At 39.5% G+C, this 17149-nt stretch overlaps 1 protein-coding gene and 2 non-coding genes across 4 annotated transcripts; 2 read left to right on the top strand and 1 right to left on the bottom strand.

Annotated features, from left to right (window-relative positions):
* The first annotated feature begins 104 nt into the window (after positions 1 to 104).
* On the top strand, positions 105 to 11940 carry LOC126213330 (uncharacterized). Of its 2 annotated transcripts, XM_049941022.1 has the most exons (3): positions 106 to 695; positions 785 to 832; positions 11032 to 11940. In XM_049941022.1, the coding sequence occupies exons 1-3, from the start codon at positions 637 to 639 to the stop codon at positions 11858 to 11860; spliced, it is 936 nt and encodes a 311-aa protein (XP_049796979.1). In that variant the 5' UTR covers positions 106 to 636; the 3' UTR covers positions 11861 to 11940. The 2 variants fall into 2 exon arrangements, 1 of the variants encoding a protein (XP_049796979.1); XR_007541144.1 differs by lacking the exon at positions 785 to 832 and having other exon boundaries at positions 105 to 695.
* Positions 3505 to 3579, bottom strand: Trnat-ugu (transfer RNA threonine (anticodon UGU)). Its single transcript has one exon. It is a non-coding gene; the product is annotated as a tRNA-Thr (tRNA).
* Trnat-ugu (transfer RNA threonine (anticodon UGU)) lies at positions 4265 to 4339 on the top strand. The gene has a single exon. It is a non-coding gene; the product is annotated as a tRNA-Thr (tRNA).
* Positions 11941 to 17149: the final 5209 nt, after the last annotated feature.

Here is a 17149-nt window from a genome sequence, read left to right on the forward strand (position 1 = left end):
ATTTCATCATAAAGATATGCTACTATACAAATCAAAGTAGTTTTCTGTGACTCTTTTGTAGACCTCCCAGGAATTACTTCCTCAAAGTTATTTCATAAAAGACGTTTTATAAAATATATGAAAGCGTACGACAGTACAATCTGTTTTAAGGTCCGTGTACACGTTAAAATTTCTTTGTTAAATTCGTCGTCTGATTTCCACGCGATTGTCAAACAAACGTGCAAATGTACCAGCCCAGTTTGTCAACAAAATCTCACGGTTGAAGCAGCGCAGTGAAATTTTGAGAACATATGTAATGGGAAATATCTACCAATGCAGCCAAAGCATTTCTTTCAGGGAATTGAAATTTGCTGACACGCCACTTGGAGCGCTGCAAGTTTTGTCATGTCGATTTGTTATTGGTTGATATATTGTAAGCATTTCAATATTTGTTTTTGCTGCGTTCATAACAGCTGACAGCAGTTTATACACCACGGACAGGGGCAAATTTGCTAATGTGAACTGCTTCTTGTGTGTATCGTCTTTATTAAATTGCCTTTTAAGTGTGTTGCAGATATTCTGCTAATTTTTTAAATGCACGATGTTGAGTGATGTAAATAATTCTTATGTTTATGTTTGTTTCGTTTTTGGAGTCGCATGTATTTGTTCCTGATGACGAAGACGTGTGTGTGTGTATTTCTCGAATTAATTGTGTTGTAAGTATATTGCTGTTATTACACATTATTATTGTTTACACCAGTTTTTCGCTTTTTCTTGAATTTAATGCAGAACTGTGTGTTAGCAGGTTTTACAGAATTGGAATCCAACTTAATTACGTCTTGTCACCGAATGAGTATGTAACTCTGCATTGAATATCGTCGTTTTTCACCACTTAGTGTGTTGTGTTATCTTAATGATAAAATAAATAGTTATTGTGACAGGAACTATTGCACAGCAGACATATTCTACATCAAAGTACAAGCTTGTACTTGGTGTTTACTGTGGACGTGTTTCACCATGCTGAATGCTTCTCCATTTAGTAAACTCTTAGTTATACATAATTCACTACTGCATGAGCACGATAAGTTAGTAGTACACTAGCGAACTTGAAAGTTGGAACTGAACTGTGCTTCACTGAATGTCGTTACATGCTGCTCAGTTGATCTGCAATGGTGTTGTCCAAACTGTGTTTTTTTTTTTTTTTTCTTCCCTTGTTTGATATTCTGCAGATGGCATGACCGTATTTCTAGTTAAAAAGTGCATCTTGCTGCTGAAATGACACGTAAAAAAAATCATTAATGTGTTAGAGGAGAAGGTTCAAATATGGGTGCTGATCTAAATATGAGCTAGGAGGCCTGGGGTCCCACCAGTACATATTGCCTATAAACAGTTAATTGATGGAACTTGTAATGCTTGGGTGCAGTTTATTTTCACATTTGAAAAACTCAGTTTTTGACTTATGTCTGCATACAGTTTGTTTATAGAACTATTTTACTTACAGCTGAATTAGCTGTTAGCCACTTTCTTACCTACATTTTGTAATGATTGTCATGATCATTTTCTGAGAATCAGAGTGTGGCACAAATCTGGCTGCCATAATGAGTCTAATTATGAACACTCCCATATATTTGGACCAATTTGCATTCCCATAATTTTAGTTTAAATATAAATAAATAAAAAACACCCTTTTCATTGTTTTGAGATGACATATCCCAAGCATAAATACCAGTCCAAAGGAAAAAGGAAGACATTGGGACCCTTTTGAGATGGATGACGCGATCACTGCTGAGAGGGCAAATGAAATGGGAACTTTTTAACTCCAAAAATGTTTGTAGTGTACGTCACTCTACTCTGCAAACTTTAAGCAAAAGAAGCCCCTCGTACTCCGGTGATCACGCCTGGAAGAACTTGTTCCTTATGTGTTTACCAAGGATGAAAAGTTTTACTTTATCTGATTGAAAACAAATTGAATTTGTTTTATCTGAGAAGAATAGCATTAATGCACCTTTCACCACTAACGAAGCTGGTAGTAATTGGGCAGATCTGTTTCTGAATCGCCATTCATTGCGCCTATCAATTTGTAAGTCCTGTGGCATGTATTTTTCAAGAGCATTGGGTTTGAACAAATAGAATGTCATAGCTTTTTATGAACTATTAGAAGAGGCTTACAATAAACAGCACTATCCAACAGATCACATATATAACATTGATGATACATTTGAGTATTGTGCAAAGGAAACCTTACCAAGTAATTGCAAAAAAAGGAACATTTCAAGTTGCAGCCCTTACATTGCCGAAAGATGTTCAGCTATCACATTCATAGCTTGTATGAGTGCATCAGGATACTGTAGTCCTACTTATATTATTTTTCCCAGGTTTAGAATGTCAGACTGGTTGATAAAAGGAGCTTCTCCTGTACATATTGGCTGAGACCACTCATTTGGTTGGGTTCAGAATCACATATTTCCAGAATGGTCTGACTACTTCATCAAAATGGTTAAGGCAATTAAAGATTCATCCATTCTCCTCATTTTAGACTAGCTTTACTGCCTTGTTCACAACCCTGAAATGAATCATAATGCCAGGATGAACTAAATTTACATAATGTCATTGCCACCTCAACCAAGAAACTAGCTCCAGCCCCTAGATGAAACTTTCTTAGGATCATTTAAGCCCTACTATAGTGAGGAAGCAAGAAAACTCTTATACCGTATGAGGTAATGGAACTTTTCAGGAAAGCTTATCTGAAAGTTTCAAACTGGTCAGATGCAGTAAGTGGTTTTAAAGTGACTGGTATTGACCCACTGAATAAACACCTTTTCACTGATGCTGATTTTCTAGCTTCTGTGCAGGAAGCTCACTGCCTTTTTCTATCGTACTGCTGTCAAACTCTGCTGACGCACCTTCTCTCACTTTATCATATCAACCAGGACCTTTAGCAGCAAGCAGCCCCACCGTATTCACAGTTATCCTTTCCTCAGACATGAAAGACTTAAGCACTTGTGCTGCATTAGAAAGAAAACGTCCGACAGAGGTTCGAAAGCTTTAAAAATTTGTTCGATTACAGGATCACTGTAAATCAATTCGCACATGCATCGGATAGATCAGTGAAGAGTAAGATGGTGTGTCCAACTTCTCGGACTTCGAGATGGCTAGTAGTAACACAGTTAATTAGATCACTACAAATAAATAATACTTTATTAATTACAACGAAACTTATCTTTGCTTGCCAGGCTTGGCCTGCGATCTAACATCCCAAAGATGTTCGAGCTCACATGCGGTTCCTCTTCGTCGAAATGTGTTGTCTCAAACTCGTCTAGGGGTTGAACCACATGTGTCGCATTACACGCTGTAAATTAGACACTTTTGGCCCTTTGGTTACATTGTCTGGCTGATGGCAAGTTTGCAAAATACAAGGTTAACATAACATATAATAACAGTAATAATAATGAAATGACAATTAAATGGAAACCCTAGCTGCAAGCAGGCGTTGATATACTTCATTGGGGACATGTTGAAAATGTGTGCCCCGACCGGGACTCGAACCCGGGATCTCCTGCTTACATGGCAGACGCTCTATCCATCTGAGCCACCGCGGGCACAGAGGATAGTGCGTCTGCAGGGACTTATCCCTTGCACGCTCCCCGTGAGATCCACATTCCCAAAATGTCCACACCACTACATTCGTAGTGCGCCTAATAGATGTTTGCCCATCATGCTCATTACTCGTGGCAGATTAATCTACCAAGCCCCGTACGAGTTCGGGCATAGCGTGTGCGTTCGCACAAGAAGGTCAAAGGCCGGGAACCCATATTTTTAACTATCTATGACGGTAGTATCTGTTCCCGAAAGAACAGTTACCGTGGATGACCATGCAGCTTTGCTAGAAATGAAATGACAATTAAATGGACACTCCTACCTGCAAGCAGGCGTTGATATACTTCATTGGGGACATGTTGAAAATGTGTGCCCCGACCGGGACTCAAACCCGGGATCTCCTGCTTACATGGCAGACGCTCTATCCATCTGAGCCAGCGCGGGCACAGAGGACAGTGCGTCTGCAGGGACTTATCCCTTGCACTCTCCCCGTGAGATCCACATTCCCAACATGTGCACACCACTACATTCGTAGCGCGCCTAATAGATTAATCTGCCACGAGTAATGAGCATGATGGGCAAACATCTATTAGGCGCACTACGAATGTAGTGGTGTGGACATGTTGGGAATGTGGATCTCACGGGGAGCGTGCAAGGGATAAGTCCCTGCAGATGCACTATCCTCTGTGCCCGCGGTGGCTCAGATGGATAGAGCGTCTGCCATGTAAGCAGGAGATCCCGGGTTCGAGTCCCGGTCGGGGCACACATTTTCAACATGTCCCCAATGAAGTACATGAACGCCTGTTTGCAGCTAGGGTGTCCATTTAATTGTCATTTCATTTCTAGCAAAGCTGCATGGTCATCCACGGTAACTGTTCTTTCGGGAACAGATACTACCGTCATAGATAGTTAGTAATAATAATATCAGGAACTAAATTAATGACCCATAAATGATGTAGGCCACTTAGTTGTGATTTGGTTAGAAAAATGTTTATTCAGAAAGCAAACTAAAAGTGAAAGTGGTCGGATTTAGAGTTACGGTTACATTCGAGTGCATATCCATTTGACACAGTTGGATCATTCACAATCTCATTGCGAAATACAAGTTATCTACATGGAAAGTTAAAGTTCACACCAGGCGCATGGCTGCTCACTGCACAGAGACTAAGTCCTGTGATACCACACAATGCGAAATTTTCTGTCATTTCACTTCCTATCTGCCTAAAGTCCAACGGTCCGCTTTTGCGTCTGCATATGAACTGTACACTTTGGTGTCTCCAGCCAAACTGTCTGCTTTCGCGTCTGCCCCAGTACTCCCTCTGCCCGTCCCCAGCCGCATTTCCCGCGCTCCGAATATCCTTGCTCAACTGACTAGGGCAGTTCCCTTTCCTGAAGCCGTCCATCCGATTGGCTACAGCTTATTCTACATTATTTTACATTTCAACATGTTTAAATAATCAAAGCATGACCACTTTCACGTTCTGAATAAAGTAACAATAATATCCATTACATAATAATGTTAAATTCTTTTACATAAAACCAATACAGTTTACTTCTTAGCTTTGAATGCCACGACTAGTAGCCTTGTACCAATGTGCTTTCTGATAGATAAATAAATAAATAAAAAACAAAAGTAACTATTATGCACTAAACCTTACAACAAATATTCTACTACCTAATGATTCAGTAAGGTGTCATGCTGTCACCGTTCATTGTGTTTTGTGGGGGAAATGATGATCTGATGCTTAACTGAAAATACTGATAATTTAAGTTTACTATATCTTTTAAACAAATAAAGTTACAGAGTTGATACTTACAATGTTTGTTATGTTAATGATGAGTTTCTATACGAAATGTCGATCGTTACGATCGACCAAAGCAGTCAGGTTTTAGCATTCAGGTCTTTGTTACAAAACTTTCTAATTTCACTTTAACAGTAAACCCTAAACTATTATAGATATGATCAATATTCAAGTTTTATTGGGATCACCATGAAAATTTATGAAGGATGGTAGATTAAAATAACTGTGGCTTAATTCCCTGCATTACTATAGAATTAAATAGTTTCCATAAGTATTTCCCTTTACAGCCGATCTTAGGTCCGCCATATTTAACACTGCTACGTCTCCTCGGCCACAAACGGCTTCTACTGGGTTACCCTAGAACGTAGGTTCTCTTCTGTCTCACTCGCACACGACAGCACTTAGGCCTCGGTAGACAATAGACGCCCGTGAATTTCCCCATCTGGTGGTGAATCTGTGCCCTTTGTGACTCGCAGTCCTGGACGACAGGGTTCATTTCACAATTCCTGTAGACTTACTCTTTCGGCTGTATATTTAAATGGGAGCGCAATGCTTGTTAACTCGCAGGCCGCGGCTAAGAAACTGCACGTGTAGACTTGCAGTTGAGAATGCACTAAATGAGTCACCATCACTGAGTGGTGAATCGACACAAGTTCAGAGTAGCCGTACTGGAGCTTTACTGCAGCCACTAGCAGATACAAGTTCCTAGACACTTGTCGATACAGTTCTGACAGTGTTGGCGCATAGGCACAATTCACAGGAAACGGGAGTCTCTTCGCTTCCCGACGGTCGAACGGGCTGTGTCACTGCGATTGGGTAGCACGGTGATGTTACTCTGACAGGAGCTTCCTGGAAGTGGGCAGGATCTGACCCCGAACAGAACTGTCCTCCTGACCTCTGGAGATGCAGCTTCAGGGCAGTGGTGCCTCAAAATTACGAGAGGGACGGCTTCTTCCTAGCATCTCATCGGGACCTCGTGATACCACTATGCCGTGTGTGCAGTATCACTGCGGCGGTCGATACTTCTCGAGATACTCGACGACACCGCTGAAGAAAGGGCTGCTTTTTTCTGATCCAAAAGTGAAGCAGAATGAAAAATTGTGTAAAAAAGGCAAAAGAAATAAAAAATCTGTGGAAAAAGAAGAAAGTGTTTTCATCTGTTGAATCGTGCAATAATGGACTTCCCCTAGATGATGAGCAAAGTGATCTGTACACCTTCTGGAAAAGGTGGAACATGCATTCTCAATGGACACCAGCGGAGAAACTTGGATTTGAAGTATCCGGTGCCATACGGGGGTGCATACTGAGCTTTGGGGGGTAGACATTGACATTTACATTTGTGATTATTCCAAAAAGCTTGTGCTTTAAATACTTCTTCTTAATTTGAAGGTAGACTGTATTTTGACTCAAGAAAAAGTTTGGCATTTTTGTAATGTTTTTCGAAATAAATTATTTTAAATGAATAGATTGCTTTTAAATTATTTAATCCTTCATAACATTGAAGTGCACATGCTATAGTACAATTTCAGGGCTATTTCAATTATTTGATTATTAACAATATGGTAGCCTGTAGTTGGGGTCACAAGAAGTGTCCAATTCCAGCCACCTGCTTTGATCCGTGATGTAATGCTGGTGTGGTGTGGTGTGGTGTGTGATGTCACTTTGGTGTGGTGTTTAAGGATTTGTGTGTGTTTGTGATGTTGTGTTGTAGTATTTGTTGGTGCCCTCTTGTTGTAGATGTTGAGATTTTGAAGTTGTTTGTGTCGTGTGTGGTATTCAGTCATTTGACTCTGGGTAATGATTGTGTAAACTTGTTTTCGGAAGAGAATGCTTTGTCACCATTTTAGTTTATTTGTTCTGTGGTTTATAAGTCGTTTTTTTATTAGATGTGATTGGTTTTGCGTGTTCTGTGGAACAAAATGTAATGGTGGTTTTTTGTTTCTCACTAGCAATGGATATGACTGATAAATCCAATGGTTATTCTCTCTGTGTTGCATTGGGCAATGGCATGATTATGATTGAATTCTTCCAACTGTACGGACTGAGTGCAGATTACGTGACGTGTCATTTTTGTGGTGAGAGTATGAAGTTGATAGAGTCCAACACTCTTGGGCCACGGGCTTATACACGTGGAGATGTTGCCGTGATAAATATTTGGAGATTAATTCAACGTGGGACCTACTTCGAGAGACAGGCCGTGAAGGAGATAATTTTACTGACTTATTATGGGAGTGATTGTGAAAAGTGTGTTAGATTGGTTTTTGCTGTAGGGAAATATGTTGAAAGTAATGGTGATGGCGTTGAGACGGCAACTGGCGACAAATTTATTTTAAGGTCCTTTATTCCAGAGGTGCCGTTACCAGTTTCAAATCATTACAGTCCATTGTCAGGTGGCTTTCATTAGCAAGTGTGGTGCATTTTTTACTGAATAGTTGTTGTGAAATGCCGGTTTGCAGTACTTGCTTTCAGAGTTTTCATCCAGCAGACAGTGTACGTAGTTTTCGCCACATTCCCATCATTGCACACATAAACTTGTATAATTGAGCATTTCAGATTTGCCATTGAATACATCTCCACCACATTCCTACTGTTGCACATGTAAATTTATATCACTGAGCACTTCGTATTAGTCACAGAGCAGACTTGCGCCGCGTGTTTTGATAGATACAAAGTGTTTAATTTGTAGATACAAAGTGTTTACTTTGTATCTATCAAAACATGCGGTGCATGTTAGAAGTCTATTCTGCGACTAATATGAAGTGCTCAGTGATACAAATGTACGTGTGCAATGGTAGGAATGGGCTGGAGATGTATTCAATGGGAAATCTGAAGCGTTCAATTATAGAAGTTTATGTGTGCAATGATGGGAGTGTGGTAAAAACTACGAACGTTGTCTGCTGGATGAAAACTATGAAAAAAAGTACTCCAAACTGGCATTTCATGACAACTAATCAGTAAAAAATGCACCACAAGTTCTAATGAAAGCACAAAAGCCATCTGACGATGAATTGTAGTGATTCGAAACCAGTAACGGTACCTTTTGAATAAAGGAACATAAAATAAATTTGTAGCTGGTTGCCGTCTCTACACCATCAACATTTGTCTTCAAATAACAGCCAACGGTGTCCAACCATGTCATCATATTACAAAATGGCATGTCGAGGGTATATTTATTTTAAGTTTGGGGGGGGGGGGGGGGCAGCTGCAGAGGAAGTGGAAATTGACGAGTCTGAGTTTGGAAACTAGTGGGGTTGACTGAAGAAAGCTTTGAGGAGGGGTCTGCTGCAATGTCGGATGCATTTTTGTCTTAGAGTGGTTTGGGGCAAGTGGAGTATGACCTTCTGGTGGTAAATCATAATACCAAGTCTAAGGATTATGACACTGGATTTTGCACAAATGCTATAGAGAGGTTTTGGGGATCATGAGATCTGTGATAGGGAGAGGGAAGAGATGCTGTTCCTATTTGAAGTCTCATTTAGATGAGTATTGCTTGTAGCAGTGGATGGGATGTACAGGCCAATGGTGTTAATTTGGGGGGGGGGGGTTGTTCATATAGTTTGTGAGGTAATGGGGCAGGTTTTGGGTAGATGGTGTGTGTTTAAGACCACTGTTTTTTTGTGTGTGGGTGTTCTGATTACGACTGGTGTTAGGTGGGACAGAGTTGGTTTAAGGAAGGTAGGTTCAGGGCTGGGGTGTATTTGGAGGATTTTGTGTGTGTGTGTGTGTGTGTGTGTGTGTGTGTGTGTGTGTGTGTGTGTGTGTGTGCGTGTGCGTGTGCGCGCGTGTGCTCACATCAACCTAATTTTATTTGTTGATGGCTTTGATTGGTAAGTAAATTTTTTATTTTGATTTTAATGCACCCTTTATTCTTTGTTTGCTTTAGCTTTATAACTTTTTTTTTTTGTACTGTACTTTGTCTGATGAATATGGGTGTTCTGGTTTCTCGATTTATGTGTTGGTTTTTGGTATCGTTGGTTGCTTTTAAGCTGTATAGGTTATGTGGAATCTGTGGTACTGGGATTTTTTATTTATTTTTGGGTTCTGCGGTTTGAGTACTTCATTTGAGTTATGTAGGTCTAGTGAAGTTAGCAATATTGTGTAGTAAAGTCAGTGATACCATATTTTGCAGTAGTGTACATTGGTTTTTTGGTATCGAGGTCTTCGTTTGAGCTGTATAGGTAAAGTGAAATTTACGATTTTGTTTGAGCTATATAGGTAAAGTGGAATATGCAATTCCTGTGGCTTTTTATGTTTCTGAGCATTATGTTGTACTTTGAAAATTGTTTGAATATAATAGAGGGAAACATTCAAATTAATGATATGACTATAATAGAGGGAAACATCCTTTCGTCTTTCCCTCTCCTTCCCTCTTTCCTGATGAAGCAACCGTGGGGTGCGAAAGCTTGAAATTTGTATGTGTGTTTGTATATTTATTGTCTCTATCAACATACCAACGCTTTCGTTTGGTAAGTTACAACATCTTTGTTTTTAGATATATTTGAAAATTGTTTGTTAGACCTTGTGGATAATGTGTGTTTTTGGGTGGCGCTGTTCTTTTTTAATTGTATATTTAGATTGTAGCCTTCCTAAGCACCCTACTTCCCATAGTTGTCCCATTAGCTTCATTGTGTTGCTGGAGTGAACTATTCACATGTCGTTTTTATTTTTGATCGCGTGTGTATGCAGTAATGTTATGGTCGCCATATTGGATATGCTGAAAGTACGGGTGTCTGCCATGTTGGGACTTTGTGGGTCAAAGCAGATGGGTGGAATTGGATGCTTCTGTAATGCGCACATTTAGATCGTCTCCTCTCCCCTGTAATGTGTGGCATAATCTAGTATTATGGTTTAAAATATATATTTATAGCACTAACTTTTTATCATAATATGTACTTGGATTTGGTCTATAACATGATATGTAGTGATATTTGCTTAAATATTGCAATTATCAGTGTTATAAATTCCACTGTTTGAGGAGTACTGTTCAATGGATTTGCATTACAGATCTGTTCTGGAACCACATGCCGTGATGTTGAATGCATGCTCACACTGTAATTATTAACAGAATGTATGGAAATGTAGTACAAATGAGATTTTTTTATTATTTTTTCACCTTGCTTTGTAGCAATAGCACGTCACCAAAATTACGAGCCATAAGCCTACGTAGTGACAATAACCAATATCTTGTCAGTACGGGAGAGTTGCATGTACCTTCATTGTTAAGATGCGGTAGTATTAAATAAATACATAACCACTTTTCCACTACCTGTTCATTACTAACCCCCACCACTGCTGAAATTTATCAGTTTAAATGTATCACCATTCTCCGCAGCTCCCACTCCCCTAATTAAAAAAAAAAAAAAAAAAAAAAAAAAAAAACCTCGGCATTCCATTTCTTCCATCTCAGTGATCAATATATCTTTACGTGGCATATTCTTTTTCCATGTGTACAAATAACTGTTTCATTAAGATATGAAAAGAGGGTGGTAAATCATACCTAAAAGAAGTTTTGCCTTTCATAATAATAACCGGAGCAGAACAGTCACAACATTTTAACAAAAATTAAATTGATTTGTGAAATTATACTAAAGAAAACTGTGTTAAATTAATTTGTCATCCATGGTGGTCTGAATTTACTTTCTTTTTTTTTCAGAATTTTTGATTATAATAACAGACAAGTGAAGATGGATCATACGGGAAAGAAAAATTCTGGTTTAAGATTGAAATACTCATGTAAGTTTCCTGGATGTAGAAGTGGTTATTTTTCAAATATAAACACAAGCATAAAACATCAAAATAGACATTTTTACAAATTCCCAGCTCCATCAAAGAGTGAGCTGCTAAAACAGTGGAAACTAATTTGTAATATAGCTGAAGACATTGACTGTGGTTCTTATTCTGTGTGTGAAAATCATTTTTTCCAAGCCGATTTTGTAAACTTCTCTCGGCATAGGTTAAATCGTGGGGTTATTCCGAAGCATACGGAATTGGTGTTATACCACACGGAAACTACAGTGACTGGAGAGGCATCTGTCATTTTGCCACCTATTAAAAGAGAAAATGATGAGGAAACTGCTTTTCATGAAACTGCTCCCCAGAAGACACAGTTAAAAACTAAATTACAGGTCCTCGTAAATCGCGTAGATTCGTTGGATATGGAAACAGTGGGTACACTGGAAAAAGAAGTGGACCATTGGCTGTCACGCACTAATTCTGGTTTCAGTAGGGAAGGTGCGCATTGTGCTAGCAAAGGAAAAGTGAAAGTGCAGGAAATACCTGATCAGATTAAAATCCATATAAAGAGCATTATAAGAAAACCAACTCTTGCTGAGAAGTCTATTGTTGCAGATCAAATGATGCAATCTGACAGTGATGTGTTGACTGTGCATGTTGATTCTGACCATACATACTGTAACAGTTGTTCTGATCACACATACTGTAATAGTTGTTCTGATCACACTTATTGTATAAATAAAAACTGACTTTATCTGTCCTCAGTTCTTGTGCATGCATGTGTGTGTATCACGGTTTATAGGCCTACTGGGGAAACTCGCCATAAAAAAAAAAAGAGAGAGAGAGAGAGAGAGTAACACGTCAGGCTCGGTACTTCTTATAGTGTTGTGGAAATTGAAGCATCTTAATAAAGAAAATTCAGCGTGTACATGTTTCTGTTCATTTCTTTATCCTATCACATATAGTTAACAAGATTTAACTGAAATATCCCATTGACTGTTTCAACAATAAGTGGACTACTTGTATTATCATTTTTAATGACTTTTGCTACTTTTTGCAGGTGAAGTGTGAGTTTTCACCAAAGTTTTCCTGAGCACACAGGTATCTCGCGAAAGAATACATAAACCTAGTGGAGACCTATCTCCTCCTTTACACCATGCTCATTAAAATCAATACCTCTAGGATTTTTGTACTTTGTCTAACTTATTTAATCACTCGATTATGTTGTATCCTTGAGACAGATTTCCTCAACATATCGGTGAGCATATGTTCAGTTGGATTTTTTTTTTACTACAATGCGAATCGAGTCCATTTTTTTTCTTTAATAATATGATATCTAGTGTTGATATGTGGTTTGTCTACTGTAACTACTTACATTGTATAAATCAGTCACATCACTGTTATCACAGAAAAGTTTAAGTGGGCCACTTTCAGAGAGTGAAGAGATTTCTCTTCCTAGACTTTGCAGCCAGTGTGCCTGGTATTCAGACTCAGCAGTTTATAGAATAATGTGGGCTGTGCAGTGGCACTCCAAGAAATTGCACCCTCTTGCAATTTAAACAGAAATCTAGTGATTGACGTTCCGTCCAGTAACTGTAAAATGTAAATCTTCACAGTCGGAAATCTCTTCAATGTTCCACACTTTTACGCCACATTCAAATGGCTTTGTTATTGAAACCTGACAGTTTGTCCCTATTAGGACATCTTTGGGAGGGCCCTTAGCTTTTTTGAATGTCCGATGCACATCCTGGCTCACTACTATCTGAAGCAAATTCGATTTCTGCATGCTCCCGAGCAGAGACGTGGCTTACCCATTTGCTATCACCCCTTGGTGGAGAACTGGCACACATCTTCTCAAGCACCAGAATCCAGATACCATTTAGTTTCACACCTTCCTCCTCCTAGGCACATCAGTCCGGAACCACGCGACTGCTACGGTCGCAGGTTCGAATCCTGCTTCGGGCATGGATGTGTGTGTAAGCTTTCTATGTGGGAATGACCAGCAACAAACTGTCCATTCGCACAGGCAGACAGTGTTTGCTGGTAATGAGGATCACCCTGTGGCTAAACATGCCTCGGTGCACGGCCAGCACATCTTGGCACAGTGTTACACCGTCCAGGTTATCTGGATACTTCCCACTAACACCAACCTGTCAGAACTCCGGAGATGGGAACTTGCCCTTCAGTATATCCTCTCTTCTCGTTATCCGCCTGGCCTCAACCTCCGCTAATTTCAAGTTGCCGCCACTCGTACCTCACATGTCTTTCGACAAAATCTTTGCCTCTGTACTTCCGCCTCGACTGACATCTCTGCCCAAACTCTTTGCCTTTACAAATGTCTGCTTGTGTCTGTGTATGTGCGAATGGATATGGGTGTGTGTGCGAGTGTATACCTGTCCTTTTTTCCCCCTAAGGTAAGTCTTTCCGCTCCCGGGGTTGGAATGATTCCTTACCCTCTCCCTTAAAACCCACATCCTTTCGTCTTTCCCTCTCCTTCCCTCTTTCCTGATGAAGTAACCGTTGGTTGCGAAAGCTTGAATTTTGTGTGTATGTTTGTGTTTGTTTGTGTGTCTATCGACCTGCCAGCGCTTTCGTTTGGTAAGTCACATCATCTTTGTGTTTAGATATATTTTTCCCACGTGGAATGTTTCCCTCTATTATATCCATATCCTTAGGTTAGTTAAATTTAAGTAGGTCTAAGTTCTAGGGGACTGATGACCTCAGCTGCTAAGTCCCATAGTGCTCAGAGCCCTTTTTTTCCTCCTCCCTGATTATAATTGTTGGAGCATTTACTAAGTTAGTATATCACTTCTATATAGCCTTTCATAGTATCCACTTGTAGCTGCCAGTACCGGAGTCTTATCAAATGAAATCTGTGATCACCTGGCTGCAAAGCATGATCTACAACAGCTGATGTGTCAGTTTCTCTTCTTCCACAGTTGCCCTTCTGTTCTTCTAGTTGTCTTTCAACCATTCTTTTAGTAGTACCCACATACACGTCTCCATAATTATATGGTATCCTGGGTACTACTAAAAGAACAAGCAAACTGAAGGGTAGCTGTAGGAGGGGATAATATTCTGCATAAACTTGCAAGCTACAAAACTGGCCACCAGCTTTTGTAGAACCAACATGTATGCAGGCTATAGCACACTTGTTCATTCCCCAGTAAAAGATGAAATTAAACAGTATCGGGGTGTATACGAACCGGGAAAAACCTAGGAATTTTTTAGAATTCCGGGAATTTTTCATTGTTTTAGTTTTCAGTTAAATTTTTGTAATTTTGACTGGTAAGAACCGATACTCAAACAAAGGATATTACTGTATCCCACTAATGCAGAATAATACTTCAACAATAAAACATAAACGAGTGAAAAAACAAAAATAGAAAGGAAATGCGCCATATACGACGACAACACACAGTGCTCATGCAAGCGTATGCCAACAGTAAAATGTGTCAAAGGCTTTAGGAAGACCATGCAATGCTTCATTACAATTTGCCTCCTATGAGCGTGAAGTCACAACTGTTTACATTAGATTCATTTTAGCAGCATGCGCACTTGAGTCGCGTTTGAGCAGTAGATTCACCCGCTTCCGCCTACAGGAATTTAGCTGTTGGCTGTGCAAGCAGCTAGATGCTACCGGGAAAAGCGGGCGCCAAATTCACATTCTTGAGGGAAACAAAACTTGCACAAAGCGCTTAGCATCCAGCGTACTTATGTCTATCGATTATTCACATGATTTTGAAACGCTTCCCTGTTGGTTTTTGAACGTTTTTAAACACAGTTTAAGTTGATTTCTGAATGCGTGCATAGTGTACGTGATGTTTGTCAGGAGAATCCTCGTCGCATCTAGAAATAAACTTTCCGCAGACAGAAAGGGACGGGGCTATACGAGCTGAGCGGAGTAAAACTGAACGGATTAATGCCAATCGCTGATTATGTGGTTGATTGGGTTTGCGAATGATGAGTGGTGTTATAATTACTAGCAAAATCCATAGATTCAGTTTACCAGAATGGAAATAAACGACTGACAGGAATCAACAGGTGAGAAAGATTACGTATTATCTTCTCGGTGTATCCAAGAAAAGGAAATTTTGAAGAAATTTTTTGCGAGATCGCTACACTAGAATGGACCAGTTATACAGTCGCCAGCTAGCAGCCGTTAAAGTTCTGTTATGGAAGTATGCGGTAAAACGTGTTGTTCGAACATATAACAACACCTAACCGGAGAATAATCACGGGATAACTAACGCGGTGATTCTGGCTGGGTTAGTGAAGGTAATCGGCGAACAAATTTTGACAGTGGTAGGAATAGCTACAGAATTGGTGATAACAAGATTGTTTGTTAGAACGAGGAAGGAGAAGAAACAGGGACATCACACAAATTATGGAAGAAAAAGACGATTCCAAATTTATGTAAAAATTTCTTAATACTACTTTTCGATCTCATGCTTGAGAAGCTGGTGCGTATCAATGAAATGTGAAACTACTTCCTAACATAAAGCTTTTTGCATGTAGTAGGCCTAATAGGCATTTGGTGTTGGTATTTCGTGAATTATATTCTGTCGTGTTATAAAAATTGCCATTTATGCCAAAACAGTCTCGTTTATTTGGTGTGTGTTACAAAATTGCTGCAATATTAGAAAGGCCTATTTTGTTTTATCTTGCAGACAATGACAAAATAGACGTTATCAGATCGAGAAACCACACCAGTCTTTGATATTATTTGTGTTAACAGCTTTTTCAGTATTAGGTAATGACAATTCGATTTTTCATGTAGCAAAACGTTTGACGAACTTTGAAGAGGTAATAATAGATTCCTTCGCAGAAAGGAAAGCAAGCAATGTAAAGCTGTAGCAAGATAAATAGAAAAAAAGGCTAGGCGCTAAGGATTGAAGAAATGTGTACTTTCTTGGTTGTTTCTTGTTTTTATTGGTTTTATGTATATTTAATTTTATGTCATACTAAACAGCAAGTTATTAGCTAATAGGCAATAAAGAGTGCAAATTAGTTCTTGTTCTCCCGATTACAAATAATCCCATCCGTTAGTAATTGCGAGTTTTTTTAATAAAAAAAAAGAGGGGCAAGCAGTCAAACTGGCCGACTAGGAGCAGGAGAGGCACCACAGGACATTTCAACTTCCACTGTCCTGAATACAGTTTGATGGCATCCATTACAAAATATACGCGTTTCAGTTCCGCAGAGCGGTTCGCAAATATCGTAGATCCGGGGCTGATAGCAGAGCAGTCTGAGTTAAAGTGGGTAGTCTCCACGTGACCCGTGTTTACATTCAGCGATTTTGCTGTTTCCCCTTCGTTTACCCCCACGTCAAGTGAAAACAAAACGAATATCTGTGGCCGGGAGCTATCAAGTGAATTAAAATACATTCACATTATTACGGAAGGTTAAAATATGTCATTAGTTTCAGATTTTATTTTATTTCCACCTTTCTGACAGTCAAGCATTAATCGCCTTGCAGGACACTGAAATTATTTTAGTCTGTTTGCGAAAGAAATTTGACTTTTATTAACCTTTTGCCCAGAGGTAGTCAATGTATTTAAAACGAAATGTTTAATTCCACAGTTTCAACCGTTCGCTGCGTTTCAATTGCACGTTTTCATCTTCAAGCAGGTATGGCATTATGCCATAATAAAGAGCCAAAGTGATATAATACATTACTGACGCTCCAAGAAAATTTACACTAAAAAGCTTGATATCAGGTCGAGGTCTACTTCATTTGGAATCTGAACATACGAATGTGCACATACGTATGCACTTTTAATGTGCACATTTTAGTATGGTTCACGAAATTCCGATGCTCTTGGAGTATCCTCTGATGTCTTGTTTCTTTTATGACATAATGTATGATCTTTCAATGTTTTACACGTACGTACATACGGGCTTCCTACGTCATGGTAGCTGCATTCGGGAGGACGACGGTTCAATCCCGCGTCCGGCCATCCTGATTTAGGTTTTCCGTGATTTCCCTAAAATCGCTCCAGGTAAATGCCGGGATGGTTCCTTTGAAAGGGCACGGC

Source organism: Schistocerca nitens, chromosome 11 (assembly GCF_023898315.1).
Source record: "Schistocerca nitens isolate TAMUIC-IGC-003100 chromosome 11, iqSchNite1.1, whole genome shotgun sequence".
Lineage (NCBI taxonomy): Eukaryota > Metazoa > Arthropoda > Insecta > Orthoptera > Acrididae > Schistocerca > Schistocerca nitens.

Coding starts and splice junctions, on each gene's coding strand:
- LOC126213330 (XM_049941022.1), top strand. CDS start 637: ATGTATTTGTTCCTGATGACGAAGACGTGTGTGTGTGTATTTCTCGAA. Junction 696..784: donor TTTCTCGAATTAATTGTGTT/GTAAGTATATTG, acceptor GTGTGTTAGCAG/GTTTTACAGAATTGGAATCC. Junction 833..11,031: donor TACGTCTTGTCACCGAATGA/GTATGTAACTCT, acceptor TTTTTTTTTCAG/AATTTTTGATTATAATAACA.